Source organism: Heterodontus francisci, chromosome 10 (genome assembly GCF_036365525.1).
Source record: "Heterodontus francisci isolate sHetFra1 chromosome 10, sHetFra1.hap1, whole genome shotgun sequence".
In the NCBI taxonomy this organism is placed as follows: Eukaryota; Metazoa; Chordata; class Chondrichthyes; order Heterodontiformes; family Heterodontidae; genus Heterodontus; species Heterodontus francisci.
Window position 1 is genome coordinate 40,824,064 of NC_090380.1, and position 18,373 is coordinate 40,842,436.

General features: G+C 43.9%; 1 protein-coding gene across 1 annotated transcript in view; it reads left to right on the top strand.

Moving 5' to 3' along the window:
* The window catches only part of cnksr2a (connector enhancer of kinase suppressor of Ras 2a), a 613,293-nt gene that overhangs the window by 233,422 nt on the left and 361,498 nt on the right, over positions 1-18,373 (top strand). The window contains exon 6 of the mRNA XM_068039874.1: positions 3,115-3,234. Within this exon, the coding sequence (XP_067895975.1) occupies positions 3,115-3,234 (120 nt within the window). The remainder of the gene's footprint in view (positions 1-3,114; positions 3,235-18,373) is intronic.

Consider the following 18,373-nt stretch of genomic DNA (forward strand, 5'->3'; position numbering starts at 1 on the left):
TGTTTATAACAGTTGGGAAATAAATATTCCGGGGTACACAACATTTTGAAAAGACAGGTGGAATGGAAAAGGAGGAGGATTAGCCCTGCTAGTAAAGGATCAGGTAAGGACAGTAGTAAGAAAGGATCTTGACTTAGAAGATCAGGAAGTGGAGATTAGGAATAACAAGGGTCAGAAAACGCTGGTGGGAGTAGTTTATAGGCCCTCTAACTGTAGTTACACCATTGGACAAAGCATTAAGCAAGAACTAATTGGAACTTGTGACAAAGGCAAAATCTGGCCCTTTATGGATGATTGTTTTCTGTAATCATTTACTATGTAAGATATGCATATCTTGCTCTCTGCAAACACAGGTAACCCTGGAAAAATTAATAACTGTGATGGAAGTCTTATACAGGCTCAAAGGGATCAAAACCAATAAATCCCTAAGAATATAGGGTATTTATCTTAGAGCACAAAGACAGAAAGGAAGAGATTTGTTGAAGCATTGACAGATTGTTCTGAGGGAGTCCCTGGCCACTGAGGATGTACCAGTAGATTAAAAATAGACTAATGTGATTCCATTTTTAAAAAGGTGCAACAAAACAGAAACAGGTGATCACAGAATGATGAGACTTACTTGAACCCATGTAAATAATAACTTTGTAAGCAGGAGTCAACATAGATTCAGAAATAGAAAATCCTTCCTGACCTGAGGAAGTGATATCCCAAGTGGATTGTGATAATCTGTTGTACCTAGAATTCAAGAATGCATTTATGTGGACTTCTGTTTACAAAGCTACTACTTAATGAATCATCTTAAAAATTACCCATAATAAAGTACCACATGGAAGGCTATTATTTAGTTCAGTGCTTTGAGAATTCTTGTTAAATATTGGGTATGGATCGGAAATTGGTTATGGGTTAAAAAATTAGTACTTGTTTGAGGAGTTATATTGGGGTGGAGGTTCGGGAGCGGGAAATTGTATGGAATGTTCCAGTGATCAGTTGTGGGACCAACTTGTCTAATGTTATTTATTCTTTCATGGGATGTGACCATCACTTGCAAGGCCAGAATTTATTGCCCATCCCTAATTGCCTTTGTGAAGGTGATGGTGAGCTGCCTTCTTGAACCGCTACAGTCTGTGTGGTGTAGGTACACCAACAGTGCTGTTAGGGAGGGAGTTTCAGGATTTTGACCCAGCGACAGTGAAGGAACGGCGATATAGTTCCAAGTCAGAATGGTGCATGACTTGGAGGGCAACTTGCAGGTGGTGGTGTTCCCATGCATCTGCTGCCCTTCTAGGTGGTAGAGGTCACAGGTTTGGAAGGTGCTGTTGAAGGAGCACCTTCAACATCAGTGACTTGGGGCTAAATTTTGCCTCAGGCTTCGGAAACCCGAGGTTGAGACCAAACGGGGGTCCCCAGCCTACACTTGCCAGGAGCGAGACTGGCAGAGCAATCTTCCTGGAGGCAACCTCCTAAGTAGCCACCTCCAAACTCACCATCCTATGAAGGACGGTGGGTAGGTTCTTGATGCTGCAGGCCCAATCAGAGGGCAGGCAGCTCTGGACCCTCAGCAGCCCCACCCAGAGAGGTGGGCACTGTTAAGGCAGATCAGGGATCGCGAGCGTGCCTCAACTTTGAGGTGCCCTTGCTTGGCTGCACATCAGGGAATAAAATACCAGGATCTAGACTGGTAACTGAAGCGGGTTGGAGGGGAAACACCTCCGCTGGATTGTTCTCAGCCGTGACTCCAAACTTTTGTCAACGCAGCCCCCTCTTAAGAGGTAAGAAAAGCACTATGCCACCTTCAGACATTGGGTTTTGGGCAAGGAGTTGCAGGAAATTGTTCTGTAATCAAACCTGGAGTATGTTCTCAGCATTACAACTGTGATTACATTTTAGAAGTACAACATTGTCTGAGAAGCATTTTGGGATGTCCTAAGGTTGTGAAAGGTGTTAGAAAATGCAACACTTTTTCTTTTCTTTCTGTTTGCATAGCATATTAATGCATTTGTGCACTAAATCAAAGTAGTTCTATAAATTTCTTCTGCATATTCTATGGTGCATTGTGATATTGTTGCTGAAACTCTATGATATAATTAATTTTTCCAAAGGCAAGTGTAGATTTCCATATTTTTTTTTATATTCACAGAAAGAAAGTTCCTGAAATTTCTAGGCTTGGAGAGGCAGAAAGGAAGATTTCCCTCCAAAGTTGGGAGGGAGCCAGGAATTTGTGGTGGACGCTGTCAGGCTTGAATTCCGTCCTCTTTATACATCCCCTTTAAGATCTAGTGGAGTGGAGACCTTGGACGGATCTTCGGTCCACCACCTCCCATCTCCACATCAAGGGAGCATGTACATGGGAATTCTTGGGTTTCACCTGGAATTCTGCTCATTGCGCCCACACAAGGCCTCAACATTGAGAGTTGCCGTGAGCCCCATTCAGGCCTTTATATGGTCCCATTACTAGATTAGAGTAATTCACCTTTAGTCTGCAGGGATAGTCGCTCTGCAGGGAGCTGAAACTCTACTTTTTTTCAGCCCAGATGGATATTGGGGCACCTCAGATTCCACTCCATCTCACTCTTACTCACAGAATGGGTTTCCTGGGAAACTGACACAGTGGCGCAGTGGTTAGCACCGCAGCCTCACAGCTCCAGCGACCCGGGTTCAATTCTGGGTACTGCCTGTGTGGAGTTTGCAAGTTCTCCCTGTGACCGCGTGGGTTTTCGCCAGGTGCTCCAGTTTCCTCCCACAGCCAAAGACTTGCAGGTTGATAGGTAAATTGGCCGTTATAAATTGCTCCTAGTATAGGTAGGTGGTAAATAAATAAAAATAAATAAATTTCGGAGTCAAAACGTTGTTCACTTTAAATTAATAGTAGCTGGAAGGTATTTCTTTTGATTAAAATGTTGTACCCATCATCATGAGGCTCTATAGAAACATTTTGTAAAATAAACTGCTCACTTTATTCGGGAAATCCATTGGAGATACTGATTTGCAGAACTGCTTTTTCATTATTTTAAAACAAAGGAATACTCATTTGGCAGATTATTAAATTGCTTTGCTTATTTTTCCTACTGTTTCCTAGAAATGTATCCTTATTCTTTTTTTCTCTTTCTGTCATAGTGTAAAACACTCTCAGGTGTTTGTGACCATATTATCTCTCTATCTTCTGATCCGCTGGTTTCACAGTCTGCTCACTTGGAGGTGGTTCAGCTGACAAACATCAAACCCAGTGAAGGATTGGTAAGGTCCATGTATTTTTTGAGTCGAAGCTCAAATCTTTGAGTTTTGGTTATAGACACAAGACACATGAAGTAACTTCAACTCCACTGCAGTTGGTGCATCCATCATCTACTATAGGTCATAATTCTATCAAACATGTCCCACCTCATGATTTTCAAATATGACTTTTATGATTTCCAGGATACAATATGGGTGACATTAAGTAAATAAATGAAGCTCAATGTATCGGCACATAACTATTAATACGCAGTAAATAACATTTTAAAACGTATATTTTCATTAATTAGGAAAATCCTGCCCTTATTAATGCTGTAAAGCTGAAATTAGTTTAATAAAAGGGACCTGGTGGAAAATGTATATAGCTGTTGTAGATGATTGTGAAGATGGCTTACATTATTAACATTGGAAGGACTCCAAATGTGAAGTAGTTGCTCCCACATGCTTTCCACAACATTTAGGTTTGAAAGACTTCCTGCTGAAAACCAGCATTTCAGATGTCACTCTGAAAACCCTATGAGACAACCCCACAGTGAAAATAAAGGATCAAACCTTCCTGGAAAAATAACATCAAGGTCACAACCCACAGCATTATTAATGTGCAAATCAGCCAGCAAGTTCAGGGGATAAAGAAATTTGTCCCAAGTTGTGAATGTTCAGAACTTGTGACCAATTTGTACAAATTGCATCTCACCTTTAGATTCTCTGTCACTTTTAAGAATTTGCTGGATTTTCACATTAATTGTCCATTAAACTCTCCACAGAAAGTTAGCGCTCACAACTAACAGCCAAAGTACCCTTTTAACAACGTAATTGTTAGTGATATGCCAATAAATCTTTCCAGCTCAGAAAGAGAAATGATTGAGTCTCATTCCTGCATGTAGGAAATTGTTGTTAGAGATTTTTAAAATGTCAAATTTAAATTTTTAGTTTTCTCTTTTCCTTTGTATCTCTTTATTTCTCACTCGTAATCCATTCTTTATTTCATTCTCTTTATTTCTCTTTCTTTACCTGATTCATCTCTAATTCACCTTTCTTCTCTGCCATTCCCTCTGTTTCCTTCTCAATCTTTAAATTTCATTGGTTAAGGAAATAGACTTTTCGTCCAGTGATTCACTAATGTCCCAGATACCCCATTGCCCTCGCTGAGCCATTAACAGCTTGTACTTCTAGCAGGTTATGGCACAAAAAATTTCAAGTTCAAAGGTGAGAGAAAAGGTCTAACTAATAGGGCACATCGTGAGAAGCCCTGCTGCAGCAGGATTTGGCCCAATTAAATTGTCCATGAAACTCACGCAGCAAGTTAAGATTCACAAATAAAGTTTTAACGATGACCCAATCAAAATAATTTATGTGTAAACAAATGGATTTTGCAGAATTGGGGACTAGATGTTGGAAATGGATTGTAAGGATTCTTCTGCCTTATTTATCAGCCAAATGTATCTACTTCACATGTGCATCACCATACAGGTGAGCTCTTCAGTTGCCTTTAAAAACTAATGTTGTGGGGCATGTGGGAGCACTTTAATACTTTCCCCCACATTCTCCAACATCTTCAGATAGTTGGAACAGTGCAATTATTATTATCTGGGACATGTCATTTTGTAAATGCCTGTACTGTCGAGCCTGATCGCAGCAATTATTTGCAATAGTTAAAAAATCATACTGTTTCTTATTACAGTGAAACTTTAGTAAAACTTTCCCCACATTAGAAATTTGAACTGAGTAATTTTATTGGCATAAAAATTTTAATAATTTAGCAACTTAACGATGGTATGGCAGGCAGCCCACTTCCAGCATGTACTGTCTGCACGCTTCCTGCCCGTCGATTTGATGCCTTAGGAGGACACATACTGTCTGAGAAATGGGCACCTATGTGACCCAATTTAACCCCCATTGTCTTCAAAATGTCTCCTCTTGTGGACAGGTTTGTTTGTGCCAGGTCAGTTTTTTTTATAATACAAAATGAGACACAGAATATTTATTTGATTTAGTGACAAAATTATGTGATGAACTCATATAGAATTGGTTCCAGCAACTGTGGCTTGTTAGCCTTGGTTCGTATGAAGTGTGCCTTTCTGGGCTCAGCAGACTGGCGCTTCAGCTCAACCCAGGTCCCCTTCTCCTTGGCTGCTCTCTTTGCCTCCTCATTCACTTTCATACGCAGCAGAAAGCTGTCCCTGCTTTTTGAATGCTTGAGGTGCTCTACGCATAATAATTCTTTTGGCGAGGATCTTGCCCTTGGCTTGCTTGTTGAGTTGATGTGGATAAACTCAATTGGATTAATGGCTCGTTTGGTTCCCTCATCAGGCAACTGTGTTTTTCAGGACTCAGCAAGCACAACTGAGCCACTTTTGGTAATGGACGTTGAAGTCCCCTGCCATGAAAGAACTCTAATAAATTAGTCAAACACGATTTCCTTTTCATAAAACCATGTTGACTCTGCTTGATGGTCTTAAGATTTTCTAAATGTTCTGTTACTACTTCCTTAACGATAGATTCCAGCATTGTCCCAATGACAGATGTTAGACTAACTGGCCTATAGTTTCCTGCTTTCTGTCTTCCTCCTTTCTTGAATAAAGGTGTTACATTTGCGGTTTTCCAATGCGCTAGGACCTTTCCAGAATCTAGGCAATTTTGGAAGATTACAACCAATGCATCTGCTATCTCTGTAGCCACTTCTTTCAAGAACCTGGAATGTAGCCCATCAGGTCCAGGGGACTTGTTAGCCTTTAGTCCGATTGGTTTTCCTAGTACTTTTTCTCTAGTGATCGAGATTGTTTTAAGTTCCTCCCTTTTGCCCCCTGATTTTCTATTATTTTTGTGATGCTTATAGTACCTTAAAGTCTCTGCCATTTCCTTGCTTCCTATTATTAATTCTCCTCCTGTGCTGTATGGCCCCACACCCTCCCCCGGCCCCCGTCACACCCCCCACCCCACCCGTGAGTAGGCTGGTAGGCGTTGGAGGGTCATAAAATCGAGGGGGAAGCGGGATGGTGCCGTTCCCATCACCTACCAGCCCCCATTGCTATTTTACCAGCGGCAGTGGAGGTGGGAAATGGCTCACCCACCTCAGGCCAATCGAGGCCCTTAAGTGGCCAATTAATTGCCACTTAAGGGCCTCCTCCTGCCGTCGCTGGTATATTACTAGCGGCAAACAGGCACTTCAGCACTGAGGAGGCTGACCAGTAATACCTGGCAGCCTCCTTGCAGGCTGGGGTGGATGCCTGTTGATCGGGCACCCTGTTCCCTATCAAGGGCCCCCTAGCAGCACGGGCCACTCACCCTAAAACAACCCTCCCACCCTACATTCCAACCCCTTGCTAGAGCCCAGCCGATTGTCCCCAGCAAGGCCCGATCCCCACTCATCTTTTCCCGGGCCTCCTCCATTGTTGTTGGTCCTGGCTGTGTGCAGTCCCAGCAGCGGCCACTGCTCCTGGTGGCATTGCTGGGACTGAAGAGCTGCTGGCCCTTTGATTGGTCGGCAACTCTTAGAGGCGGGACTTCCTGTTTCAGAGGGGCAGAAGTCCCAACCGAGCCTAATTAAGGGCCTGGGTCACGCAAAATTGCTGCATGGCTTCCAGTTCTGGTGGAGTGGGCTCGCCCCGATTTTTTTGTGCCGGTGGGCGGGGTCACTGCTGAAAGGTAAAATTCCAGCCTATGATTCTATATGGTTTTGATTTTTAAACTACATTTAATATTCAAGGCAGCAATGCATTTTTAAACTAGTTACTACAATAATGTGTGCAGTGTTTGGTTGGGAGGTTTTCATAATTACAAATTCAACTTAGTTGACTGTATACCATTATGTTAGCTGATGAACCTGTCTACTGTGATTTAGCTACCTAAATGCACTCAATATGTTTACACATAATAGTGTGGTTTAAAGATAGAACAGATTTATTGATTGTGTTGGTGCAGTAAGTTTTACCACTTGCTTTTGTAGCATGTCCATTCTCTGTGACATTCAATAAAGTATTGGAGTACAGTTTCTTTTCTATTAATTTTTGGGGAAGCACTTATATTGTATTTTGGTTTTGATATGCTGAATAAGACTGAGCAATTTACAAAATTTTGTTACATGTTAGTATATGCGATGATAAAGGTGAGAATTTTGCATTTCAAGATTATCCACACATTCCCTAGTATTTTTCTGACCTTCATGTAGAAATCTGGTTCCTATAAACCTTGATTTATCTCTGAAGTTCAAAGAAGATTTTTGTTAGATGATCAAGGTAAACAATATAAGTTCTGCAAAATCAATTTCATAGTGTTGAGATAGAATCATAGAAATTTACGACACAGAAGGAAGCTGTTCTGCCCATTATGTCTGTACCAGCTGAGAAAAAGCCATCAAGTCTAATCGCACTTTCCAGCACTTGTTCTGTAGCCTTGTAGATTATGGCACCTAAAGTACATATCCAAGCATTTTTGCCTTGACCACCCATTCAAACAGTGAGTTCCAGATCCTCATCACCTGGGTTTAAAAAAAACTCCTCAACTCTCCTCTAATCCTTTTACCAATTACTTTTAAGCCTGCGCCCTTTGGTCATTAACTCCTCTGCTGAGGAAAATAGGACTTTTTTATCCACTCTGTCAAGGCCTCTCATAACTTTATACACCTCAGTTAAATCTTCTCTCATCCCCCTCTGTTCCAAATAAAACAACCCCAGTCTATCCAATCCTTCCTCATAGTGAGAGTTCTCCAGTGCTCTGGCAAAACAGTCATAAATCTCTTCCTTCACAATGTAATGCCTTTGTTCTATATTTCATGATTTTTCTTGAAACCTTATAATCCAGTAGACAAAGATTAGGAAGCCTGAATCCGCCTGAGGTAATTCTGTGAGGAACCGAACTCCATCTTTCACAGTTTCAGGGAGATTTGAAAAAAAAGTGTCCACTTTTCCCTAGTGTCTATTTATCATTTGTTTGATCTGGACAATTAGTGTTGGCAATGATTCAATTATTGATATTACTGCAGCCCATCTCCATCCTGTTCCCAAGTGAAAAAGGAGTTGCTCGGTAACTTGGTCCTACCTTCTTGTGCCCAAGCATCATGTTTAACATGTGATCTGGCTGACAGTAGCTTGAATCTGGTGCCTCTTAGTCTGTATGGCATTTAAACACAATTACTCAGCCAGGGAGAAGTGTGAAGGGAGAAGCTATTGGAGTTATCCTGGCGCTGCAGTTTAAAACCCTAAATACTAGAATATGTGAGGCTTTAAAATAGAAATTAAAATCAATTTGCATAATCTTTCACAATCCTATCAAAATCACACCAAATAAAACATGAATGATTTCCAATGGGCTCTGCTTTATTTGGACATTGTTTTTGGACTTTGTATAGCATTTTTGACAATTGGCATAACTTAATTGCTGCCAGAACATAAATTCTAGAAAAACAATGAATGCTCTAACGAGCTAAAATAACTTGGCTTCCTTTATTGCATCTCTTCTAGTTGATGCTTTTGTTGTTAAATTAAATAGTAGCCTTGATATCAGGAATATCAATAACACAGTTCTACACATTTTTAAAAAATGTTCAAAGCATTTGTAAAGCTTTCACGGCTAATGTTTTAAAAAATGTCCAAAGCACTTGTATATCTTCCACCAGAAAGTTTTAAAATTTAACAGATTTTGGGACCCATTATATTTTTAAGTTCTGTTTCTCATTGTATGATTCTATCATAGAAATATTGCAGTAAAGAAGGAAGCCATTCAGCCCATCATGTCTTTGCTGGCCCACAAGGAGTCATCCAGCCAAATCCCACTTTCTGGATCTTCGTCCATAGCCTTGTAGTTTATGGGTACTTCAAGTGCATATCCAAGTACTTTTTAAATGTTATGAGGGTTGCTGCTTCTACTGCTGTTTCAGGCAGTGAGTTCCAGATCCCCACCACTCTCTGGGTGAAAGATTTCCCTTTCCCTTCAAATCTCCTCTAAACCTCCTACGTCTCACCCTAAATCTGTGCCTCCTGGTTATGGACCCCTCAACCCAGGGGAATAGAGCCTTCCTATCCACTCTATCTAGACCCCTCATAATTTTATACACTTCAATTAGGTCTCCCCTCAGCCTCCTCTGTTGCAAAGAAAAGAACCCTGGCCTATCCAATCTTTCCTCATAACTAAAATTCTCCAGTCCAGACAACATCCTCGTACATTCCCTCTGTATCCTCTCTAGTGTACACATCTTTCCTACAGTGCGGTGACCAGAACTGCACGCAGTACCTCAGCTGTGGCCTAACCAGTGTTTCATACAGTTCCAGCATAACCACCGAGCTCTTGTATTCTATGCCTCAGCTAATCAAAGCAAGTAAGCCATATGCTTTATTGACCACTGTTACGCCAGTGTGCTTTGTTGAATGATAATTTTCTTTAATTTACAGACTGGAGATCTGAATTTATATTTTTTTAAAGACATTTTAAAAAGACCAGCTACAAGGATGACTTTGCTGGCAGCTTAAGAAGGCTACCTAATTTGCAACACTGTATCCGACACTGCAATGCTTGTGAAGAGGGAGACAAAATGTCTACTCATGCCCCAACAAGAACCAAGACCCAGGAAGTTTAAAGGAACTACCTGTTCTTTTTAGCAAGAGAGAAATGCTGCTAACTGCTAGGTTTGAATGACTGAGTGATTGTCATGTTGCTTCCCCTCCCCTATCTGTGGCTTTAAGCTTGTGTCCTTCTGCAGCAGGCAAAGGAGAAGCATCTGGACTCTGATGCATGTAGACCCAAGCGAGGGTCTCTCTCTCTCTCTCTCTCTAGTTTGAAAGCTTTCAAATCCTGCCTGTGACTGACCCCCTTTGCGTACTCCGGCTACAATCAGAAACTCAGTTGGAAGAAATCATCTGCGTCGCTGTTTCCGAGTCCCACCGAACCAGCCATTTACCTCTTCAAACTAAAAGCCTTAGAACCACTGAAGCCAGCCGAATCACCAAACACCACGGACTGTATACCATTTTTATGGACTCTAACTCAACCAATCTACCTTTTCTCTGTAGTCTATTTATGTGTATGTAAACCTCTAGTGTGTGTGAGTGAAAGTTGGCACGGTTTATTATTTTTATTAGTTCGGTTTAGGTACAATAAATCAAATAAATATTCTGTGTCTCATTTTGTATTGTAAAAAAACTGACCTGACACAAACAAACCTGTCCACAAGAGCAGACATGTTGAAGACAATGGGGGTTAAATTGGGCCTCATAGGTGCCCATTTCTCAGACAGTATGCGTCCTCCTAAGGCATCAAATCGACGGGCAAGAAGCGTGCAGACAGTACAAGAAAACCTGTCTGATTGGTTCTTGTAATGATCATAGCAAGTAAGTAATCAAACACCTACTGAATTGGCCAGTACATCCACTTCAAGAAAGAATTAAAGCTGTTGCGGTCTAACAGGGAGAGGGAAAAGCGGGAAGTCCTTCGACCCCTCCTCCCTTGACCGTAACAACGACCTTATCTACCTTTGCATTCAACTTCAGGGATCTGTGGAAATACACTCCAAGGTCCCTCTGTTCCTCTATACTTCTCAGTAAGCTACCATTTATTGTGTGTTCTCTTGCCTAGTTAGCCTTCCCTAAATGTCTCACCTCACATTTCTCTGGGTTGAATTCCATTTGCCACTGTTCTGCCCACCTGACTCATCCATTGATATCTTCCTGCAGTCTACAGCTTTCTTCTTCATTATCAACCACACGGCCAATTTTTGTAACATTTGCAAGCTTCTTAATCATACCACCACATTCAAGTCCAATTCATGGGTATATACCACAAAAAGCAAAGGACCTCGTACTGAGCCCTGTGGAACCCCACTGGAAACAGCCTTCCAGTCACAAAAACACTTATTGACCACTACCCTTTGTTTCATGCCACTGGGCCAATTTTGGATCCAACTTGCCACATGTCTTGGGTCCCATGGGCTTTTACTTTCATGACCAGTCTGCCATATGGGACCTTATCAAAATCCTTGCTAAAATTCATTTATACGACATCAAATGCAATATCCTTATGGACCCAGCTTGTTACCTCCTCAAAAAATTCAATCATATTAGTCAGACACAACCTTGCTTAACGAATCCTTGCTGTCATTGATTAATCAGTGTTTTTCTAAATGAATATTTATCCTGTCCCTTAGAATTTTTCCAATAATTTTCCCACCACCAAGGTTAAGCCGACTGGCCTATAATTACTCAGTCTATCCCTTTATCCCTTTTTGAACAATGTTATAACATTAGGGGTCCTCCATGCCTCTGGCACCACACCTGTAGCCAGAGAGGATTGGAAAATGATGGTCAGAGCCTTCGTTATTTCTTCTCTTGCTTCCCTTAACAGCCTAGGATATGTTTCATCCAGGCCTGGGGATTGATCCACTTTCAAGTAGCTGTTTCCAGTCCACTTCAGCTAAATCACATCTCAGCTTAGTAAAATTAGCTTTTTCCCAATTCGAACCTTTATTCCTGATCTATCTTTGTCATTTTCTATAACTATTACCCTATATCAAACTGAATTATGATCACTTCCATCAAGGTGCTCTCCAACTGATATCCCTTCCACCTGCCCATCTTCATTCCCTAAAACTAAGTCCAGAGCTGTCCCCTTGCTTGTTGGGCTTGCTACGTACTGGCTAAAAAAGTTCTCCTGAATGCATTTTAAGACGTCTGCTCCCTTTGTGCTTTGTACACTAATTCTATCCCAGTTATATTCAGGCAGTTGAAATCCACCACTATTACTGCCCTATTATTTTCGCACTTCTCAGAGATTTGCCTACATATTTACTCTTCTATCGTTCTCTTACTGTTTGGAGATCTATAGTACACTCCCAGTAGTGTGAGTTCCCCATTTTTATTCTTTAGTTCAACCCATATGGCCTCATTTGATGGCCCTTCTATATCATCCCTCCTCACAGCTATAATTGTTGGTTTAATCAATATTGCAACCACTCCTTCCCTTTTTTCTCTTCTCTATCTCATCTGAAAGCTCTGTAACCAGGAATGTTAAGCTGCCATTCCTGCCCTTCTTTCACTATTTCTCAGTTATAGCTATTGTATCATATTCTCACGTGTTGATCTGTCCTCTCAGTTTATCTGCCTTATTCCCTAGACTTCTTGCATTGAAGTATATACCATTTAGCACTGACAACTCCCTGGTAGTCTATTTTCTAGCTTTTGATCCCTCTGCTTTCCAAACACACTAATTAATTTTCAGCCTTCCATTTCCAACTTGTCTTTTCTCCCTTCTGAATCTACTGTCAGGTTCCCAAGCCCCTGCCAAGCTACTTTAAACCCTTCCACAACAGCACTAGCAAAACCCATTGCCAGGATATTGGTCCCAGCCTTGTTGAGGTGCAACCCACACAGCTCCCCCAAAAGCAGTCCCAATGCCTCCCACTTGCACCATCTCGCCAGTTACACATTCATCAGCTCTGTCTTCCTACTTCTGTACTTACTAGCACGTGGCGTCAGGAATAATCCAGAGATTATGAGCTTTGATGTCCTGCTTTTCAATCTCTCTCCTAGCTCCCTAAACTCTGTCTGCAGGATGTCGTCCTTCTTTCTGCCTATGTCTTGGTGCCAATATGGACCATGCCCTCTGGCTGTTCACCCTCCCCCTCAGAATGTCCTGTAGCCGCTCAATGGCACCCTTGACCCTAGCACCAGGGAGGGAACATACCATCCTGGAGTCACGTCTGCGGCTGCAGAAGTGCCTGTCTGTTCCCCTAACTATCGAATCCCCTACCACTATCGAATCCCCTACCACTATTGTTCTTCCACTCTTCTTCCTCTGTCCTTCCGCAGTTGAGCCACCCATGGTGCCGTGGACTTGGGTCTGCCTGCGCTCCCCAGAGTAATGATCACTCTCACCAGTATTCAGAGGTGCACTCATGAGATCCCTGCCCTGCATGCCTAGTCCTCCTTATCCTTCTGGCAGTCACCCATTTCCTCTCTGCCTTCACATTTTTAAGCTGCGGGGTGCCACCTCCAGAAACCCTTGTAACCCATGCCATGGTACCTTTAATTGGAATTCCTTCCTTTGACAGAATGGACACCTCATTCTGCCCACCCTCCCTAATTGGTTGGGGAGCCCGGAGATGGGATGCTGATGCCATTGCTCTGGGAAAGAGCGTTGGCAAAGCCTGCCCATTAGGAAATCAGGTTCCTGACCCAAAAATGGGCCCGCCGTTCTGGCAGAGACTAAGTGGACAAGCTTCCATCCATTAAATCTAAAGTTTATCCATGAAACTTCTCAACCTTGCAGATGCACCTTAGTAACTCCAGGCACTGCTCTAGCTCCAAAACCCAAAGCTCGAGCTGCTCTAGTTGGCAACAGTTCCTGCACATGTGGTCATCCAGACCATGAGAAGCGTCCAGGATTTCCCACTTGGAACTGGATGTGCATTCCACAGTGCTGAGGGGTCCTACGATGCCTTTACTTTCTACACTATTAACTAGAAACACTTACCAGCCACTCACTAATTGGCTCCTTCCCTGGTTGTGACATCACCATAGCTGTTTTGCAGATGTTTTGTTCTTGGTGATTTCACTGGAGGCTGTCTCCCCAACTTTAACTTCTCAGTCTCTGCGCTCACTGTCCACCCAGATCTGCCGCTGCTCCTGTTGCCACTGTTGAGTGTCTGGGCTGCCTCTGTCTCCTCCGCTTTAACTCCTTGGTTGCTGCTCTCGTTCTCCGCCCAGGTCTGCCACCGCCGCTGCTGCTGCTGGGGTGTTTTGAAGAAAGTTAAATTACTTACCATCTGTTTTGGGTAATCGTATGATACTCTTGTAAACATTAGCTATCCCCCAGCTAATTAAGATGGGAAGTTTTCAGAGTACATTCCTAAAATTTTATTTTTAAACATTTTCCCCATTAAAACTGTGACAAGCCCACAGGATGAGACTACTATTACAAGTTAAACTTTAGATTTAATGGATGGAAGCTTGTCCACTTAGTCTCTGCCAGAACGGCGGGCCCATTTTTGGGTCAGGAACCTGATTTCCTAATGGGCAGCCTTTGCCAACGCTCTTTCCCAGAGCAATGGCATCATCATCCCATCTCCGGGCTCCCCAACCAATTAGGAAGGGTGGGCAGGATGACGTGTCCATTCTGTCAAAGGAAGGAATTCCAATTAAAGGTACCATGGCATGGGTTACAAGGGTTCAGCAACACTTGGATTTTTGAGGCTGCAGCAACCTCAGGATTGGAGAGGGGACATGGGAAGGCTGCATTCTGGGTCTCTCACTCTTACCTGGAAGTCCTGCTGTGGGATCTGAGGGGCTGCAGTGAACTGAGCTTTCTGAAGACTGGGCGGAAGAGGCCAACCTCTCAAACAAAGTAGGCATGGATAGAACTGGCTGACGAAGTCAGCAGCGGACATGTCCTTCCTCCAACCTGGTGATGGTGCACCAAGAAGATCCAGGACCTCAGGAGGGTATAACAGGTGCATGGTGTAACACTTTCAGGTGCCACGCCTCACACTCTGACTTGCCTAACATTCTGCTGCACAGCATGCCTCAGGTCAACACACCTTGCAGCTCCACTCATTCCCCTCCCTATAGGGACCTTATATATCCATCTGAAAAGCCAACACTCAGACTTACTCTCACCCTCAGCCTATTGCCCTCTTGCATGCGTGCCTCACAGTCAATCTCCACAAATGGTGTCCTTCTCTCCTCTGCACACAAGTAATTACGAACACTCACATCTTCCTGCTTTCTATCCTTGCAGCAGAGCACACACTTGGCGAGAGACAGAGACGTGATATCAAGAAACAGCTGAAGGCCCTGGATACTGCAAAGGCTATGGGTCTTGACAACATTCCGGCAATAGTACTGAAGACTTGTGCCCCAGAACTAGCCACGCCCCTAGCCAAGCTGTTCCATTACAGCTACAACACTAGCAGTTACCCGGCAATGTGGAAAATTGCCCAAGTATGCCATGTGTACAAAAGCAGGACAAATCCAACCCAGCCAATTACTGCCCTCTCGGTCTACTCTCGATCATCAACAAAGTGATGGAAGGTGTCGTAGACAGTGCTATCAACCGGCACTTCCTCAGCAATAACCTGTTCAATGGCATTCAGTTTGGGTTCCTCCAGGGCCACTCAGCTCCTGACCTCATTACAGCCTTGATCCAAACATGGACAAAAGAGCTGAACACCAGAGGTGAGGTGAGAGTAACTACCCTTGACATTTTACTGAGTATGGCATCAAGGAGCCCTAGCAAAACTGGAGTCAGTGGGAATCTGGGGAAGACCCTCTGCTGGTTACAGTCATACCTAGCACAAAGGAAGATGGTTGTGGTTGTTGGAGGTCAACCATCTCAGTCTCAGGACATCACTGCAGGAGTTCCTCAGGGTAGTGGACTAGCCCTACCATCTTCAGCTACTTTATCAGTGACCTTCCAGCCATCATAAGGGCAGATTTGGGGATGTTCGCTGATGATTGCACAGTGTTCAGCACCATTTGCGACTCCTCAAATACTGAAGTAGCCCGTGTCTAGATGCAGATAGACGTGGATAACATCCAGGCTTGGGTTAAAAATGGCAAGTAACATTCGCGCCGCACAAGCAATGACCATCTCCAACAAGAGAGAATCTAACCATCTCCCCTTGATGTTCAATGGCATTACCATTGCTGAATCCCCCACTATCAACATCCTGGGGTTACCATTGACCAGTAACTGAACTGGACCAGCCACATAAATACGGTGGCTACAAAAGCAGGTCAGAGGCTGGGAAGTCTATGGCAAGTAACTCACCTCTTGACCACCACCACCCCCCCCCCCCAATGCCAGTCCACCATCTACAAGGCACAAGTCAGGAGTGTGATGGAACACTCTCCACTTGTCTGGATGGGTGCAGCTCCCAACAACACTGAAGAAGCTCGACACCATCCAGGACAAATCAGCCCGCTTGATTGGTATCCCATCCACCACCTTCAACATTCATTCCGTACACCACTGACGCACAGTGGCAGCAGAGTGTACCATCTACAAGATGCACTGCAGCAACGCACCAAGGCTCCTTTGACAGCACCTTCTAAACCCGCAACCTCTACCACCTCGAAGGACGAGGGCAGCAAAAGCATGGGAACACCACCACCTGCAAGTTCCCCTCCAAGCCACACACCATCCTGTTTTGGAACTATATCACCGTTTCTTCACTGTCGCTGGGTCAAAATCCTGGAACTCCCTTCCCAACAGCATTGTGGGTGTACCTACAGCCCGAGGACTGCAGCAGTTTAAGAAGGCAGCTCACCACAGCCTTCTCAAGGGCAATTAGGGATGTGCAATAAATGTTGGCCTAGCCAGGAATGCCCACATTCCATGAATGAATGAAAAAAAAGACACGGCGGGGGGCAGGGAGTTGGGAGTGTTGGGTGCAGTGGCACTCCAGTGCCGGGCACCTTTTCAGCCACTGTCAATGCATGCCTGGTTCACTGGGAGGGAGGTCTTGTTCCAGGAGGCTGCAGATGTCAGCACAGACCTGCCGTGAGAGCCTGAACCTCTTGAAGCACTAGTTCTGCGACATGTCGAGAGAGCTGATCCTCTGCATGTAGACAAAAAGTCTTTTAGGACAGATTCAAAATTCTATAGTGTTTCTGGTAAGAGTCACCATTTATGGCAACAGATAATGAATGTAGTCATGCATTGAAGGTAAACTATAGAAGTCAGTAGCTTAGCCTAACAAAAAAAAGAGTTCTGAAGAAGGGTCATTGACCTGAAACGTTAACTCTGCTTCTCTCTCCACAGATGCTGCCAAACCTGCTGAGTATTTCCAGCATTTCTTGTTTTTATTCCAGATTTCCAGCATCTGCAGTATTTTGCTTTTATCTCTGCATGTAGACCCTGTGTTGGGGGTCTCACCTCCTTCCAGCTGGATCTCAGGCTCCATCCCATCGGCCCTGTGGAGGGGCATGCATTTGAGAAGTAGGCTGGGTGCTGCTGCTGGTGTTGCTCCTGCTGCAATTGGAGCAGCAGGTGGTGATGTGGCCTCACTCTTGACCCTTAGCAGAGGTGGAAGATGGAGCTGCCTAAGGTACTCCCATGCCATGTTGAAGGCTGGCAGCAGGGAAGTGCAGATAAAGGTAATTGGAGTGATAGACAGGCGAAGTGCCAGCCAAGAAGTTGGCAATCACCTGTCAAGCAGTGAAAGCACTTTCTGAGAGAGGAAGTGCTTTGAACAGCAGTGTCTCAATGGCTGTGGCTGGGGTTCATCAATGTAAGTGATTAAAGCTTTCACAGCATGTCAGTTTCACTGAAGAAGCTCTTCCTGCTGTGCACTTGTCTCTGTGACCCAGGCGAGGTGCAGACACAATGTGGAAGCTGTTCGCTGCTGGGAAAGAATAAATTGATTAAAGAGGGCATTACAGTGCTGGAAAGAAAAGGGTGTCTTAGAGGGGTCAAAAACAGAATCTATTTGATTAGAGCTTAAAAAAAAGAGGTGCTCTTACATTGCTCAGCATGTTCTAAAGGCCACCAACCAGTGGGAAAGATAGAGGAACAAATTTGCAAAAATTGTAGAGTAGGTATAATGGGGGACTTTATCATAATATTGACTGGGATAGTAATAGTGTAAAAGGCAGAGAAGGGCAAGAGTTTCTAGAGTGCATTGAGAGCTTTCTACATCAGCCATGATCATAATGAATGGCGGAGCAGGCTCGAATGGCCAAATAGCCTGCTCCTGCTCCTATTTTCTATGTTTCTATCAGTATGCTTCCAGTCCAATGAGGAAGGAGGCATTGCTAGATATGGCTCTGGGGAATGAGATGGTCAAGTAAATCAAGTGACAGTAGGGACAGTGACCATAGCAACATTAGGTTTAGGTTAGCTATGGAAAAAGATGAGGAAGCAATCCAGAGTAAAGATAATTAATTGGGGGAGGGCCAACTTCAATGGAGTGAGAACAGATCTGGCCCAAGTAAATTGGAATCACCTGGGAGCAGAGCGGCGCTGGTGGACCTGCGAGGAAGCTGATCCGGAATGGCGGCAGGCTGAAAATAAAGAGCGGGCTCGTGGCCCTTACTTATCTGGGAGCAGAGCGGCGACTGGCGGACTTGCAATGAAGCTTATCCAGAGCAGTGGCAGGCTATAAATAAAGAGCGGGGCTCGAGGCCCTTACTTATCTGGGAGCGGAGCGGCGACTGGC